We start from the raw sequence: 15,363 nt of genomic DNA on the forward strand, positions 1-15,363 counted from the left end.
GACACAATGTCTAGGTCTTTTCCCTCAAACAACTCATAGCTAGTGTATTAGTTAGCTTTTTCCATGTGGTAGACTATCCCCCTAAAACTTAGTGACTTCCAGCAACAGACATTTATTTGGCTCCAATTCTTTGAATCAGCAGCTGAGGCTGGGCTTGGATGGACTGTTCTTCTGGTATTGATTGGGCTAACTCAAGTGAACATGGTTAGTTTCCAGGTCAGCTGGAGTTGGCTGGTCTGAGGTGACCTCAGTTGGGACATTCATCTCTCCTGCACACGGTCTCTCATCTTTCAGTGTCTTGGGCTTGTTCACATGCAGCCCGCAGGGTTCCAAGAATGAGAAGGGGGGCATACTAGACTTCCACTGCCTTCTATGGGTCAAAACAAATGATGAGGCAAATATAGACAACAGAGATGGAAAATGGGCCCCACCTCTTGATGAGAAGAGTTTCAAAGTCAAATGACAAAAGGATTTGATAAAGGAAAGAGTGGAGAACTGTGGCCCTTTGGGCAATCCTTCTAACACAGCCCATCAGTAAACATGGTTGTGTAAGCAAACAGTCTAACCACCTTATCCTGCAGTCGAAAATTTAACTCAGCCATCTCAAATCTCCATCTGGATTCAGTATGATTTGTTTATGTGTTCTGTGTCAATTTTAGAAAAAAAAAGTTTTGTCTCAATGGCCTTTATTTCATTTTATTGTATTTTAAAGAAAGACAGTTCTTAATTGCTTATTTAGCTTCTATACCCAGAAGACCTTTGAAATTCAGCTTGATATGTTGTAAATATGGGAGAGTCTGTCCCATGTGCACAGTGGGATTTGTTTGGTGAAGGAGCTGGCTAGTGCAATTCTTGGAGTGATGATGTGACAGGAAATGTGCACAGAGTCAGCACCGGGACCCTGGGTTGGAATTCTACAAGACTAGTCAAATGGCTCAGCCATCTGATAGTTTTTGTCTAGGAATTTGTGAATAGGACACACTATGGTGGAAGGTCCCCTGAAACAATTATGAGACTTTCCTTTTCTAAGCATAAAACATTGACATTTATCAGCCATGTTTGCTCTTCATTCTTTTCCATTTGGGGCTGAGGACACAAGTCCATTGAATGGGCTTAAATTTTATCAGAAAGGATTAAAAAATTTTATATGCAACTCTACAAGTCATTAAATAAGCAAGATATAGAGTCTTGTTCTCTAAGAATCTTTAGGAATAAGCCAGAGAGCCATGAGTCTTGTTTCAGAGTCCAGAAATGTACCACACGGCACGGTAGTGTTCATTGTAGACTGAGATTCTGGAGCACTTTGCATTGTGTTCTTTTGAAGTTACGAAGTGAAATGGAGGAACTCTTCTGTTTTAATATATAAGTATGTTTTCCAATAAGACTTGACTTTCAAAGACAATTAAGAGAGGTAAAACCTAAAGCGCTCCTCTCTTCGGAGGATACTAGTTTCTGGAGCCTTCCTGACCTGCAGGATTCTGTCACATAAAGCTATTCTTATATTCTGGTCTTCTTACTATGGCGCCTCTGTCTTTACTCAGTTGGATTCAGAATAATTTGCAGCACAGTCCCACTTAGAAAGTCCTACAAAGAAGAGATCCATATTTTCAAACATGCATTTTTTAAAAAAATTTAGTTACAACAAATTGTAAAGCAACAGATCAGCAGATGATAAAAAAAAATAACAAAGAAATTTAATCACTACAAGGCCAAGAAGTATAATGTTGGGAGGGAAAGGAAGGAACTGGGGAATGAGATTGATCAAATTGGGTTATGTGCAAGCACAAATATGACATGATGAATCCCACTATTGTGGGTAATTATAATGCACCAACAAAAAATAAATTTTAAAAAGTAGAATGTTACCAGCTTCCCCAAGTCCCTGCTTGCAGCCAGACTCATTCCTTACCACCTCTTTTCAGCTCAAGTGTAGCCACCATCCTGGCTTCGAATAGCATAGGCTGGTTCTGTTTGGTTTAAAACTTGGTGTAAATGAATCACCACAATTGCCTGGCTTGTTTTGCTCAGCATTCTGGCTCATCCATCTATGTTGTTGTGAAAAGCTATGGTTGGCTCATTTTCACCAATTTCCATTGAATGAGTGTACTATAATTTATGTATCAGTTCTGCAGTTAATGGGCCTTATTGTTTCCAGTTGTGGCGATTATGAACCTTCTTGTACATGAATTTTGGTGCCCATATGCACTATTATTGTTGAGTGTATATTTAGGAATAGAATTGCCATGTTGCTCCCATATGTTCAATTTCAGTAGGGATGCCCAGTTTTCCATAGTGGATGTGCCAATTCATACTCCCACTAACAGTGCTTTCTATCCTTGTTAACACTTGCTACTGTCAGTCTGTCTATACCATGTGGGACTGTGCAGTTGTATCTCATTGTGACTATAATTAGCATTTCTCTCTTATTAGTGAGGTTGCACACCCTCTCACATGTGTAATGAGTCTTTGGATAGCTTTTTTTGTGATGCACCAATTCACGCACCTTGCCAACTCTTCTGTGGTTTGTCTATTTAGTACTGATTGGCATGTGCTGTTTTTAATTTCTGGATACAAGCCCTTTGGAGGTTACATGAATTGCAAATATCTTCCCCAACTCTTCATGGTGGCTTTTGATGATCAGAAGTTCTTAATTTAATACAGTCCAATAATCTATCCTTGTGGCAATACCACAGCTTTGAAAAGTAATCCAGTTTTGCAGTAAGTCTTCAAATCTTGTAGCGTAGGTCTTCCAGGTTTTTCTTCTTTTTCAAGATTGCTTTGTCTATTCTTGGTCTGTAGCATTTCCATACATTTTAACATCAGTTTGTTGTCTGAGATTTTTATTTAGAACTGTATTAAATCCATATAGATCAATTGGGACAAACTGGAAGATTTGAGCCTTCCATTATACGGTCATGGTATAGTTCTTCATTTACTTAGGTCTTTCGTTTTATACATCAATATTTTGTCCTGTCCCATGTAGAAGTCTTTCAAACTTTTTGTTAGATTTATTCTTAGGTATTTGATTTTTTTTCACATACTTGTAAATGACATCCTTTACATTTTTTGTTTTCTGTTTATTGCAAGTATCTAGACATATTTGATGCTTTCTATTGAAGTAGACCCAATGTCCTTGACAAACACACATATTAATTGTAATGGTTTGTCTGAAGGTTCTCTGGGGTTATCTATGACACACAGTCATATCACCTGGGAGCCCTAACACTATTATTTATTCTCTTCCTGTCCTCGTGCTTCTCATTTCCGTTTCTGATGTTCTCATTGACTCTGTGGCCTTTGGCCTAATGAAGTCTTTCCCCCTTTCCTTCCAGAGGAAGCTGAGGCACTTATCGACTATGAAGATAATTTCCCTGATGACAGATCCGTGTCATTCAAAGAGCTCATGGAAGATTCCCGGACAGAGGCAGAAGAGGACAGAGGTCAGGAAGAAGCCTCTGAGGAGGCCCCAAAGCAAGACCGTCTGGTCTCCATTTCTGTGGGGAAGGAACATGCAGCCTGGGATAAAGCATCTGTGCCAACCACAGGCTTGTCTGGCCCTGAGAGCAGTGTCCCCACGGACTGGCCAAAATCCCAGGTAAACCAGAAGTACTCGCTCTGGTTTCCTGCTGAGACTTTCCACAAGCCTGAGTTGGAAAAGGACGTGGACAATGACACCAAAAAGCCGTTTCCTGCTGGAGACAATCACAGTGGAGCGAAATTGGTCCCAGGTGAACCCGAAACCAAGGTGATCTATGGTAGCACTGAGGGCCCCTTGGGGCCTTTTGTGGACAGAAATGACAGCAGGGCAGGGGACCCCGTGGTAAGCAGCAGTGATGAGTCCTGGTTAGATGGGTACCCTGTGACGGACAAGGCTTGGAGGAAAGAGGAGGTAGAAGGGGAGGATGAGGGGGACAAGGGGGATGGGTCAGTAGGACAGGAAGAAAGTGTTCTCGTGACCCCTGATCAGCCCATCCTCGTGGAAGTCAAGAAGCCCAGGAGCACGGCCCTCACACCAAGTGAGGACACGACCCACAGTTCAATTCTTCCATCTCAAATGCTAGATGTGGAGGCATTGGCTCTCAGGCCCATGAACGTGTCTGAGACAGAGGGTCCCCCCAATAGAGATGATGACTCCTCCAAGTACCAGCCAACTCTACCTTGGAGACTCATCACAGACGAGTCTCCCATGGCCACCCCACCCCACGAACTCACCCACTCGACCCTGGAGACAATGACAACAACTGCTGTCCACCAGATGCCTACCCACATCCCCTCAACTCGCACCGAGGCCACCACGCTGCCAGTGGAAACCACTGCTCCTGAGGTCCAGGACAGCTTCCCCTACCTGCTGTCTGAGGACTTCCTAGGACAGGAAGGCCCCGGGCCAGGTGCAAATGAGGCAGAGCTCCTTCCAACTCTGGAGCCCTGTGTGGGAGACGAGTGTCCCAGCCTCAGCAGAGGCCCCGTGATTGCCACCATTGTCACAGTCCTGTGCCTGCTGCTGCTCCTGGCAAGTGTGGGGGCCGTGTGGGGTTACCACAGGTGCCAGCACAAGAGCTCCGTGTACAAGCTGAATGTCGGCCAGCGGCAGGCCAGGCACTACCACCAGCAGATTGAGATGGAGAAAGTCTAACCACCTTCGGAGGAAAAAAAAACCGTGGGACACCAGAGCGCAGGTGGAATAGGGCTCATCTTCTTTCCCCGCAGGGCTGTGTTCTGTAGGCTGAGAAGTGTCTCTGGAGACACCCGGCAGGGCAGGGAGGTTTTGGTGGCTTCGTGACATAGGTCGATGTCTCCTCCACCATCTGCTCTGGAATCGATTGCACTAAGACCTGTGTGTGGGCCCTGATTCCAAACACAAGGTCCAAAAATCACCTCTTGCTTCATCAAAATGTTGTCTTCTTTTCCTTTTTTAAGAAAGAAAAGCACTGACTCCATATCCTGAAATTTTAAAAGTAGACTTAATACACCAAGCCTCTGAGGGCACAGTGTTGCTGGGGACAATGACGACTGCTTGCTGACAGTGGGATACAGAAAAATAAGGGGTCATTTCCTTTGAATGTTGTGACGTTGCTAAGGACAGATGAGCCAAGAACCAGGGCTCAGCCAAGAAACTCTGGTGTTTCCTTTTAATTGTTTGTTTGTTTGTTTTTGTTTCTTTTTCTTTTTTCTGGAATTGGAGAGAATTTAAGGCAGACATTTTGCTATGGGGAGGAGTGAAGAGACACACATCCACCTCTGTTCCCTCCATTCTGTGGGACAGCCCAACATTGTTTAAGAACAAGGTGAGCTTTATACCAGGAAGGATCATTTCCTCCAGTTGTTCTTGACCAGTCTGCGCCTAGGAACATCTTGGAATCTTTGTCAGGACTAACAAAACTCAATCTTTAGTTTCCTCTCTCAGGATTAACCATTTGTCTGAACTCCAGTAAGAGGGAATGACATGGAGGAAAAAAAAAATATTTGAAGAAAGCCAAAGATTAGATGTCAAGTGCTACTTGATGGAGATGAAGAATTAAAAAGGAACATGAAATGACCTGTGCCCATCTATTCCTTACTTATATGGGAAAGTCCATCCGGGCTACCGAGTAACCTGTTTCATAGCATCTAGATCATCCCATATAGAGATTCGGCAAGTATTATTTATGACAGTGGCTCTCAAAGGGTGGTCCTCAGAGCAGTCACATCAGGGTCACCTGGAAGCTTGTTGGAGATGCAGGTTCTCTAGGACCATCCCAGACTCAGGAAACAGAAACCCTGGGGGTGGGTCCCAGCTCTGGCTGGCTTAACCAACCTTCCTGGAGATTCCAATGTGTACTGAGCGTGAGAGATATTGGTTTATATCATAAATTGTGAGCTTTGAGGCCAGCTGAGATGAGTAGTACCCAGGGTCTGTCTTGCATAGAAACCAGGTATGGCCTCTTGTACCTGAGGCAGTGTTTGGAGCTACCAGTGGGCCACCTCCAACAGCCTCCTGTCCACTGGCCCTGAAGCTAAATACATCAGATTCTTCTAATACAAATTACCTTCTTGGAGATAGTTTTCAGTGGTAAAAAGTGACAAAGGCAGTACATTTATTTTGAGACACTACTGGAGTCCAAGAGCTTCTGTGTGGCACGAAAGACATCCTCATCATGTTTTACAATTGAAAAATGGAGGGTGGTGGTTTTTTCTATGGAAGAAAGAATTTCCGTAACATGTTTGCTACCCTGCCACTTCTTTTCAGTGCAAGCTTTGAAAAATTCATAGACTAAGTAGTTACAAGACAGTACAGCTTAATCAAAGATCTTAACCCCCATAAATGGGTAAATGAAGGCCTGAAGTTACCAACTGTTAATACCTATACATCAGATGAAATCTAGACTAATAGGAAGGAAATGTTTTCTTTGTGTAGCTAAAGCAGAACATTGCAGAACAAAAGCCAGTGGCTGTATATATTTTACAATTAGATTCTAATCTATTGCAGGATAACTTTTCTATTTTTAACTCTATAAAATAACCTCTGTCTCAACATTGGGACTCTATTAGCAGCTATTATTATGTAATAACCCAGAACATTGAACCTACACCGACACATAAATAGGTAATATTAATACAATGTATTAATAAATTTATTACAAATTATTAATACATGTAAATATATTTTTCTGGAGATATGAATTGCAAAGCAAATCCAGCACATCAGTTTTTAAGTTTTCTTTGATTTGATGTCATCTAAATTGGTGTTACAGAATCAAAAGATGTTTGTCAAAAGGGAATGATTAAAATAAACCTAAATCGTTTGCCATTTTGCATGTTTTGAGACTGGTAAATGTTTGGTTGATGCTCATAAAAACTGAGGGAAAGAGAGTTTTCATTAACACAAAGCTTCTGATATATTTTAAATAAATAATTATTTCCCCAAACCATTGTTGAATGTATTTTATTTCTGGCTTACCACATATTTTTTAAAAATGGTACCAGGGAATTGAACCCAGGGGTGCTTAACCACTGAGCCATATTCCCAACCTTTTTTAAAACTTTGAAACAAGTTCTCACTAAGTTGCTTAGGGCCTCTGTAAGTTGCTGAGGCTGGCTTTGAATTTGCAATCCTCTTACCTCAGCCTCCACAGCCGCTGGGATTACAGGAGTGCACCACCACACCTGGTCTTTTTTTTTTTTTTTCCCTCTTTTAAGAATTATTTAGTAATCTTGAAAATAACATCTTAATACTTGCTATATTTACACTGCCGTCTCTAAGCATAACTCTCAGCCACCTTACCTCCTACAGCGGATTTCTGGGAAGTCTACAGAACCCTTGCCCCCTGCCTTTGTCACCCGAGTCATAGAGGAATGGTTCCTGCCCCAGCAGAACAGGCATCCCTGTGATCTTTTTAGAAGTGCAGACTCTCAGGCCCTGCCCCAAACCTGCTGAATCAGAAGCTGCATTGAACAAGATGCCCCGGTGATGGATGTACATAGTAAGGTTTGAGAAACATTGGTCTAAGAGACCAGAACTGATTACCCTCTTCTCTCAACTGATGGGACATTCAAAGGAATAATTACAGAGGGCTAAGAGGAGACAGTTCACAAAGATATAGGCAGGGTTAAGAGAACCATCAAGGAATGGTAGATACTGGTGGGGACCCCAGCGACAGAGCTTCAGCAATAGGAAAGACACTATAGGATAAGAGCTCTGGCCTCAAAAAGCAGCCACTGTTTAACTGTAGCATGAAAGGAACATGTGTTTTTTGTTTGTTTGTTTGTTTTCTTTTTTAATTTTATTTTTTTGGTACTGGGAATCGAACCCAGGAGTGCTTTACTATTTACCGCTAAGCTACGTACAACCCCAGCCCTTTTTTATTTTTTGAGACAGGGTCTCTCAGTTGTAAGGATTTTGCTAAACTAGGGAGGCTGGCCTGGAACCTGGAATCCTCCTGCCTCAGCCTCCCGAGTAGCTGGGATGACAGATGTGCACCATCACGCCCAGCCAATATGGGGTTTTAAAGACTCGGACCTCTTAACCTCTCTCTGCAGTGTCTTGAAGGCAGGTCCCATTGAGAAGTCAGAGAGCAAGGAAGCCCAGGCATTGTGGACCATAGGAATCAGGGAAGGGTGGGAAAGAAATTTAGTAGAACAAACAGGGAGATCCAGCTCAGAAACCACCAGCACTGATCCCATCTGCCTTTTGTCCCTTTCTACCTCTATGACCACCAAGGATCCATGCCTCCCAAGTCATGCCCCTCTCAGATTCCCCTCACTAGGCAGGAAAACTCACCTTCCAGTTGCTGCAATGCTCATAAGCACATAATTGTACACTCCTCACCCAGAGAACTGTCTTCACCCAGGAAGTGAGACCCATCTTCTACCCTGCTAGACTGGATATATGGGGATAGAAAAGACCGGACTCCTCACCTCCAGCAGGGACCAGCTTAATGGTGTAATCTCCAGGGATCCCAGGAGATCAGGATGAAGCTGGTCCAACGAGAACACATCCTTGCTGGCTCCTTCCTGCTTCCCTCCCACCCCTTCTCTTGAGAGCACTCCATCACTGGCATAAGGCTTTGCTACAAGGGATCTGGACTCAGCACAGTGATTCACATTCAAACTCTTCCTCCCTACCCTTCTACTCCTCCTCAATCCAAAATCTAAACTCTTTCGCTGTGTCCTCTGGGATTCTTGGGTTAACATAGTTTAAAAAAAAAAATTGTTGTGTTGTCAACTTCTTCTTCAGAGAGCTGAGGACTGCACCCACCAAAATGTGGACTTCTTTGTTTTGGGCTAGCTCGTTCCTCCCTCCTTCTCTCTACTTTTTCCTTGCTTGCCCTTTAGAGACACGCATGGTGCCGTTGCTATTGGCAGGCATCAAAGAAGATGCTTTGAATCCAGTTTTGAAACCGATTCCAGACTTTTTTTCTTTTTTTCCTAGTGAGATCCCAGATCTCTGAAAGAGAAGCTTCCCAGGGAGAGAAATGAGCTCCTGCTGCCTTACCATACCTCAGCCAGCTTCTGGCTATCCAGGACAGCCTCTGCTTCGGGCAACCCAGGAGTCCTTGGTATGAAGGTTCTGCTTTGTTAGATGACTGTCAGAAATTTCATGGACCTGAGAAAACAGAGCTCATTACAACATGTGTCCTGAAATGACTGGGTGTGGCTAAGATATTCCCATCCAGTGGATAGAAAAGAAAACAGTAATAAGGAAAAAAAATAAAAGTGGTTTTTGTTTGGTTTGGTTTGGTTTAGTATGAGGAATTGAACCCAGGGATGCTTTACCACTGAGCTACGTCCTCACTCCCTTTTTTAAAAATTTATTTTCTATTTTGAGACAGGGGCTCACCAAGTTGCCTAGAGCCTCACTAAGTTGCTCAGGCTGACCTCAAACTTGTCATCCTCCTGCCTCAGCCCCCGGAGTGGCTGGGATTACAAACGTGTGCCACCTCCTCTGGCTAAAGTGATCTTTTTAAAGTGTCTGTTTCCAACTTTTTTCCAAGTTCTAATTTTCTTTCTTTTTTTTTTTTAATTTGCTTTAATTATTTTTTAAAAATTTTATTTATTTATTGGTATGTGGGGCTGAGCATCGAACCCAGTGCCTCACATATGTCAGGTGAGCGCTCTGCCGCTGAGCCACGACCCCAGCCCAATTCTAATTTTCTACAAGAGTGAGATCATACATACCACCCTGGAAAAAGACAGCAGTAATAACTTTTATAATTTGGTCCAGGGGCAGCCACCCCTAAGTGAGGGATGAAACTCTGGGATCCAGTTGGGATCTATTGGCCACATTGCCAAATTCCTTCCTATTCTTGTAAAATGAGACACCAATATCTTAGCATCAGCTCTAAGAAGATACTGAACCAGATCATTCATTCAACAGGCAACCAAAGCCAGGTACCTGTTGGGGGAGAGGTATAGGTGCTAGGGTATTCCTGCTCATATGCCTTCCCTGGAGAGCAAAGCACTCTGTCTATAACCATCGGTGCTCCTGACTCTTATTTTTTGGCACTGGGGATTGAACTCTCACCACTGAGCCATGTCCCCAGCCCTATTTTTTATTTTATTTAGAGACAGGGAGCTTACTGAGTTGCTAAGCACCTCGCCATTGCTGAGGCTGGCTTTGAACTCACAGTCCTCCTACCTCAGCCTCCCAGACCCCTGGGATCACAGGCTTGTGCCACCACACCCAGCTGCTGATCCTGACTCTAATTTCCAGGTAGGAATGGGTCAGCGAAGGCAAAACTGGGCTGTTGTGGTGTCTTCTTTTGCAGGGAGATGCCCCAGGGACAGGCATGGGGACCAGTCATGCCCCCGGCTACAGACACAGGAAGACCAATGCACAAAATCTTTGACTGAGGCCTACTTTAGTCTCCTGCCCCCACACCCTTGTACATAGTTTAAACTCTCCACACTGGGTCATTCAAACCCAGAGTCACCAGAAAAAAGAAGTCGCTGTTCGGGGGATGGCAGATGATCAAGAGTTCAGACAGCTGCGATGAAGGATTAGTTGTGGTTTTTTCTCAGTGCCTCACTACAAACTGTGCTGCAGACCCATGTTCAAACACTATTAAATGAGAATGTTTTCCCTGGCACCGATCCACCTTTTACCCACAGTTTAAGTATTGAATTTTTTTTTCTCTCAAACTGAAGTAGCTTCGGTTTACAGCTCACATTTAAAACTTAAAAACGTTATTTCCATAAACGTTGGCAGAAACTGGCCACCGTTTTTTATTCCATCGGCAGTCATAATAAAGTCTTTCCCATTGACAATCTAACAAATCATTTTCTGTTTGCCACTGAATGGGGTTCCATAAAATTTTTGTGCTCTTAAAATTCCCTTAATAAGAACTCATAAGAGCACACATTTCCTTCCTAAGGCAGCCTTTGTGGTCTGTCCCCAGCGATTCTCCTTTTAGATCCCAGAGGTGAGCAAAGGTTAGTGGCAGTCTCAAAATTTAGAAAGGTATTCACGTGTCCAACAGGATATCTTGCGCTACATTTAGTCCGTTGGTCATTTTAAAATACGTGCATATTCATAAACTGCCCCTCAGCCCTGAGCAGTGGCCACGAGGGGTGGCCTTTGGACCTTCACGGTGGGTGTCTTCCACTTGGATGCCCGAGTGGCAATGGGGCTGGACAGACAAACCCCAACGGCAGTCATCTCCCCAGGACCAGCCTGAGGAAACCAAACAGGGAGAGCATTGTGTTCCCTGCCATTGGGGCAGAAGGAAAATGAGGCATCTTAGAGGAGACCTGGCTGGACCCTCCTTCAAAGCTTACAAATGTGCTTGGTTTTTCAAAAGACCAAACTGATGCTGAACCTATGGAGTCTCAATCCAGAAGTCTTCTAGGCTCTTCCAAGAAACACACTCAGGGAGCTGTTGGGTTGAGCTATTGAGTGCAGCCTCACACTGGGGTTTCATGGTAGTTTAAGAGGAACCAGGCGCTTTAAAAAAAAATCTGGAGGAGAGGAGGAGGAGGAGGAGGAGGAAGGAAGGAGAAGGAGGAGGAGGAGGAGGAAGGGAGAAGGAGGAGGAGAAGGAGGAGGGGAGGAGGAGGAGGAGGAAGGGAGGAGAAGGAGGAGGAGGAGGAGGAGGAAGGGAGAAAAAGGAGGAGGAGGAGGAGGAGGAAGGGAGGAAAAGGAGGAGGAGGAAGGGAGGAGGAGGAGGAGAGAAAGAGGAGGAGAAGGAGGAAGAGGGGAGGAAGAGGGAGGAGGAGGAGATGGAGGAGGGGGAGAAGGAGGAGGAAGGGAGGAGGAGGATGGAAGGGGAGGAAGAGAAGGAGGAAGAGGAGGAGGAGATGGAGCTGAGGAGAAGGAAGAGGAGGAGGAGGAGAGGAGGAGGAGGAGGGGGAGGAGGAAGGGAGGAGAAGGAGGAGGAGGAAGAGAGGAGGAGAAGGAGAAGGAGGAGGAGGGGGAGGAGGAGGAGGAAGGGAGGAGGAGGAGGGGAGAAGGAGGAGGAGGAGATGGAATAGGGGGGAGGAGGAAGAGCGAAGGGGAGAAAGAGAAGGAGGAAGAGGAAGAGGAGGAGATGGAGATGGGGAGAAGGAGGAGGAGGGGGAGGAAGAGGGGAGGAAGAGGGAGGAGGAGGAGGAGGAAGGGAGGAGGAGGATGGAAGGGGAGAAAGAGAAGGAGGAAGAGGAGAAGGAGGAGATGGAGATGTGGAGAAGGAGGAGGAGGGGGAGGAGGAAGGGAGGAGGAGGATGGAAGGGGAGAAAGAGAAGGAGGAAGAGGAGAAGGAGGAGATGGAGATGTGGAGAAGGAGGAGGAGGGGAGGAGGAGGAGGAGAGGAGGAGGAGGAGGAGGGGAGGAGGAGGAGGGGAGGAGGAGGAGGAGGAGAGAAGGAGGAGGAGGAGGAGGAGAGGAGGAGGAGGAGGGGAGGAGGAGGAGGAGAGAAGGAGGAGGAGGAGGAGGAGAGGAGGAGGAGGAGGAGGGGAGGAGAAGGAGGAGGAGGAAGGGAGGAGAAGGAGAAGGAGGAGGAGGAGGAGAAGGAGGAGGAAGGGAGGAGAAGGAGAAGGAGGAGGAGGAGGAGGAGGAGGAGGAGGGGAGAGGAGGAGGGGAGGAGATGGAATAGGGGGGGAGGAAGAAGAGCGAAGGGGAGGAAGAGAAGGAGGAAGAGGAGGAGGAGGGAAGGGGAGGAAGAGAAGGGGAAGAGGAAGAGGAGGAGGAAGAGGAGGAGGAAAGGGGGAGGAGGAGATGGAGATGGGGGGGAAGAGGAGGAGGAGAAAAAAAACAAACAAACAAAAAAAAATCTGGTTTTGTTTTCTTTGAAAAAGGTTTAGTAACTCAGCTCCTTAGTCAAAGATGTTGACCACACTGTCACCAGAGGTTATTGCTAGGGTAGAGGCAGAAGAGTCCTTTTAGTGTGAGTGTGTGTGTGTGTGTGTGTGTGTGTAGGGGAGGGTTCTGGAAATTGAACTCGAGGGCACTCAACCACTGAGCCACATCCCCTACCTTATTTTGTATTTTATTTAGAGACAGGGTCTCACTGAGTTGCTTAGTGCCTGGCTAAGTTGCTGAGGCTGGCTTTGAACACGCAATTCTCCTTTCTCAGCCTCCCAAGCCACTGGGATTACAGGTGTGCACCACCTTGCCCAGCTGAAGGGGCCTTTTAACCCTAGTGAAAGGGGAACAACTTCAGAGAGTGAAGGAGGACCTCCCCCACCCCACTCAATCCCTATGTGGAACAACATCCTTTACTAAAAATTCACCCCAGACTCTAAGGATGAGGACCAAATGGTAGCTCTGCAGGGCACATGGAGGAGGGAGCAGGGAAGCCCAACCCAGGCTGGTCCCTATGGATGTTTCCTGCAGCTGGGGAGGACAAGTGCAGCCAAGAGCTACAAGGACAATTAAGCAGCTGCTGGGTACACTATCTGCACAGACTCAGGAACCCCGCGAAAGGCATCTACTCACTGGGTCCCCCACTCCTTTATAGCCTTGCCTTATGACCATCCTTCCCACTAATTTCAAAAGAAAATTTTTTCTTGGTGGAGTAGAGGGGTGGGGCAAGGACAGATAGAAGAACCCAGCAATCTGTGGGCAAAGGCCATCTCCCTTACCAGGAAGCCATATAATATCTGACTCATCACTGGGCAGGAGGGCACCCCCAACTGGAAGGACGTTGTGGTCACAAGTGCCCCCATTAAAAACACTGACTCCATAGGCACCACTGTCATGGTGCACGCCTGTAATCCCAGCGGCTTAGGAAGCTGAGGCAGGAGGATCTTGAATTCAAAGCCAGTCTCAGCAATTTAACAAGGCCCTAAGCAACATAGTGAGACCCTGTCTCTAAAATAAAATATAAGAAGGGCTGGGAATGTGGCTCAGTACCAATCCCCAGTACCAAAAAAATAAAAATAAAAAAAACACTGACTCCTTTGGCCAAATAGTCCTGTAGGGATACAGACTTTTGCCTGTGGGTTAGTTCAGCCAGACAGGAGTGGTAGGTTAAGGTCATGGGCTGAGTACTCTGGAAAGGTGACCTGCCATGGGGATTCTTGTGCTGCAAGGGAAAGAGGACATGTCTTGGCAGGGGAGGGGTGGTAAGGGGAGCAGGCATTGCAGAAGTACACATAGAAGGATCTAGAAGTTGCAATAGTATGGTGGAGGGTGAAAAAGAAAGCTAGAAAAACACAAATGTGTTTATTACCCCCAACTAATCACCATGCTACCAAGACCCAAAACACCCTCTTCTTTTGTTCCTTTCCAGGGCACTAGGAGAAAAATCTCGTCTCCCAGTGGGGCGCCTATAATTCCAGGGATTTGGGAGGCTGAGACAGGAAGATCGTAAGTTCAAGGCCAGCCTCAACAACTAACTTAGTGAAACTCTAAATAACTTAATAAAACCCTATCTCAGAATAAAAAATAAAAAGGGCTCGGGATGCGGCTCAGTAGTTAAGAGCTCCTGGTTTCAACTAGACAAGTAGTTTATGTGAAGGAATAAATTCTAATAAAGTTGTTTCCAGAACCCCACACTTTCCTAGCTTTCCGACCCCCTTCTCAGTCTCTTTGGTTGATTTCTCATTTCATAGAGAGCCCAGTACTCTTTCCAATTTTTATTTGTTTCTTTGTTTTTTGGTGGTGGTGGGGTTTTTTTGGGGGGGGAGAGGGGGAAGGTACTGGGAACTGAACTCAGGGGTACTCGACCACGGAGCCACATCTCCAGCCCTATTTTGTATTTTATTTAGAGACAGGGTCTCACTGAGTTGCTTAGCACCTTGCGGTTGCTGAGGCTGGCTTTGATCTCCGATCCTCCTGCCTCAACCTCCCGAGTCACTGGGATTACAGACATGTGCCATGGCATCCAGCTTGTTTGTTTGTTTAGTACCAGGGATTGAACACAGGGGCACTCAACCACTGAGCCTTATTTTGTATTTTATTTAGAGACAGGGTCTCACTGAGTTGCTTAGCCAATGCTGAGGCTGGCTTTGAATTCACGATCCTCCTGTCTCTGCCTCCTGAGCTGCTTGTGCCACCGCATCCAGCTCAAATTAACAAATACCTGAACCTAAGTGGCTCCATGGAGCCTCAGGGCTTCAGGTGTTATTGCCATGCTGATAACTTGACAAATTCCTCCCAGATCCCTCACAGCCAAACTCAGGACCCCAACTGAAACATGTTGGCTACTGGTGACCCACAGCCCTTTTCCAAAACTGCCCTCGGCTGAAGCAACTTGCCTTCAAAGATTTCTATACCTCCAGGGAACTTCCCACAGCCAACAACGGACTGTCCCGGGTTTCTCCCAAGAGCACCCACATAATAAACAATGTGTGCTCATGTGATATCCCTGTCTCCAGCTCTGCTGGGGACCTGACCTCAGAAATCTCTCCAATTCTGTTTGCAGCCTGGACCTCCCATCCCAATCTCAGACCACAGGCTTTGCACCAAAT

The 15,363-nt window shown here is 45.8% G+C and overlaps 1 protein-coding gene across 1 annotated transcript in view; it reads left to right on the forward strand.

Moving 5' to 3' along the window:
* Positions 1–6,923, forward strand: part of Susd5 (sushi domain containing 5) — a 50,166-nt gene extending 43,243 nt beyond the window's left edge. The window contains exon 5 of the mRNA XM_040289915.2: positions 3,333–6,923. Coding sequence (XP_040145849.2) covers positions 3,333–4,633 — 1,301 coding nt within the window. The 3' untranslated portion in view covers positions 4,634–6,923. The remainder of the gene's footprint in view (positions 1–3,332) is intronic.
* The last annotated feature ends 8,440 nt before the right edge of the window (positions 6,924–15,363 follow it).

This window comes from Ictidomys tridecemlineatus, chromosome 2, assembly GCF_052094955.1.
Source record: "Ictidomys tridecemlineatus isolate mIctTri1 chromosome 2, mIctTri1.hap1, whole genome shotgun sequence".
Lineage (NCBI taxonomy): Eukaryota > Metazoa > Chordata > Mammalia > Rodentia > Sciuridae > Ictidomys > Ictidomys tridecemlineatus.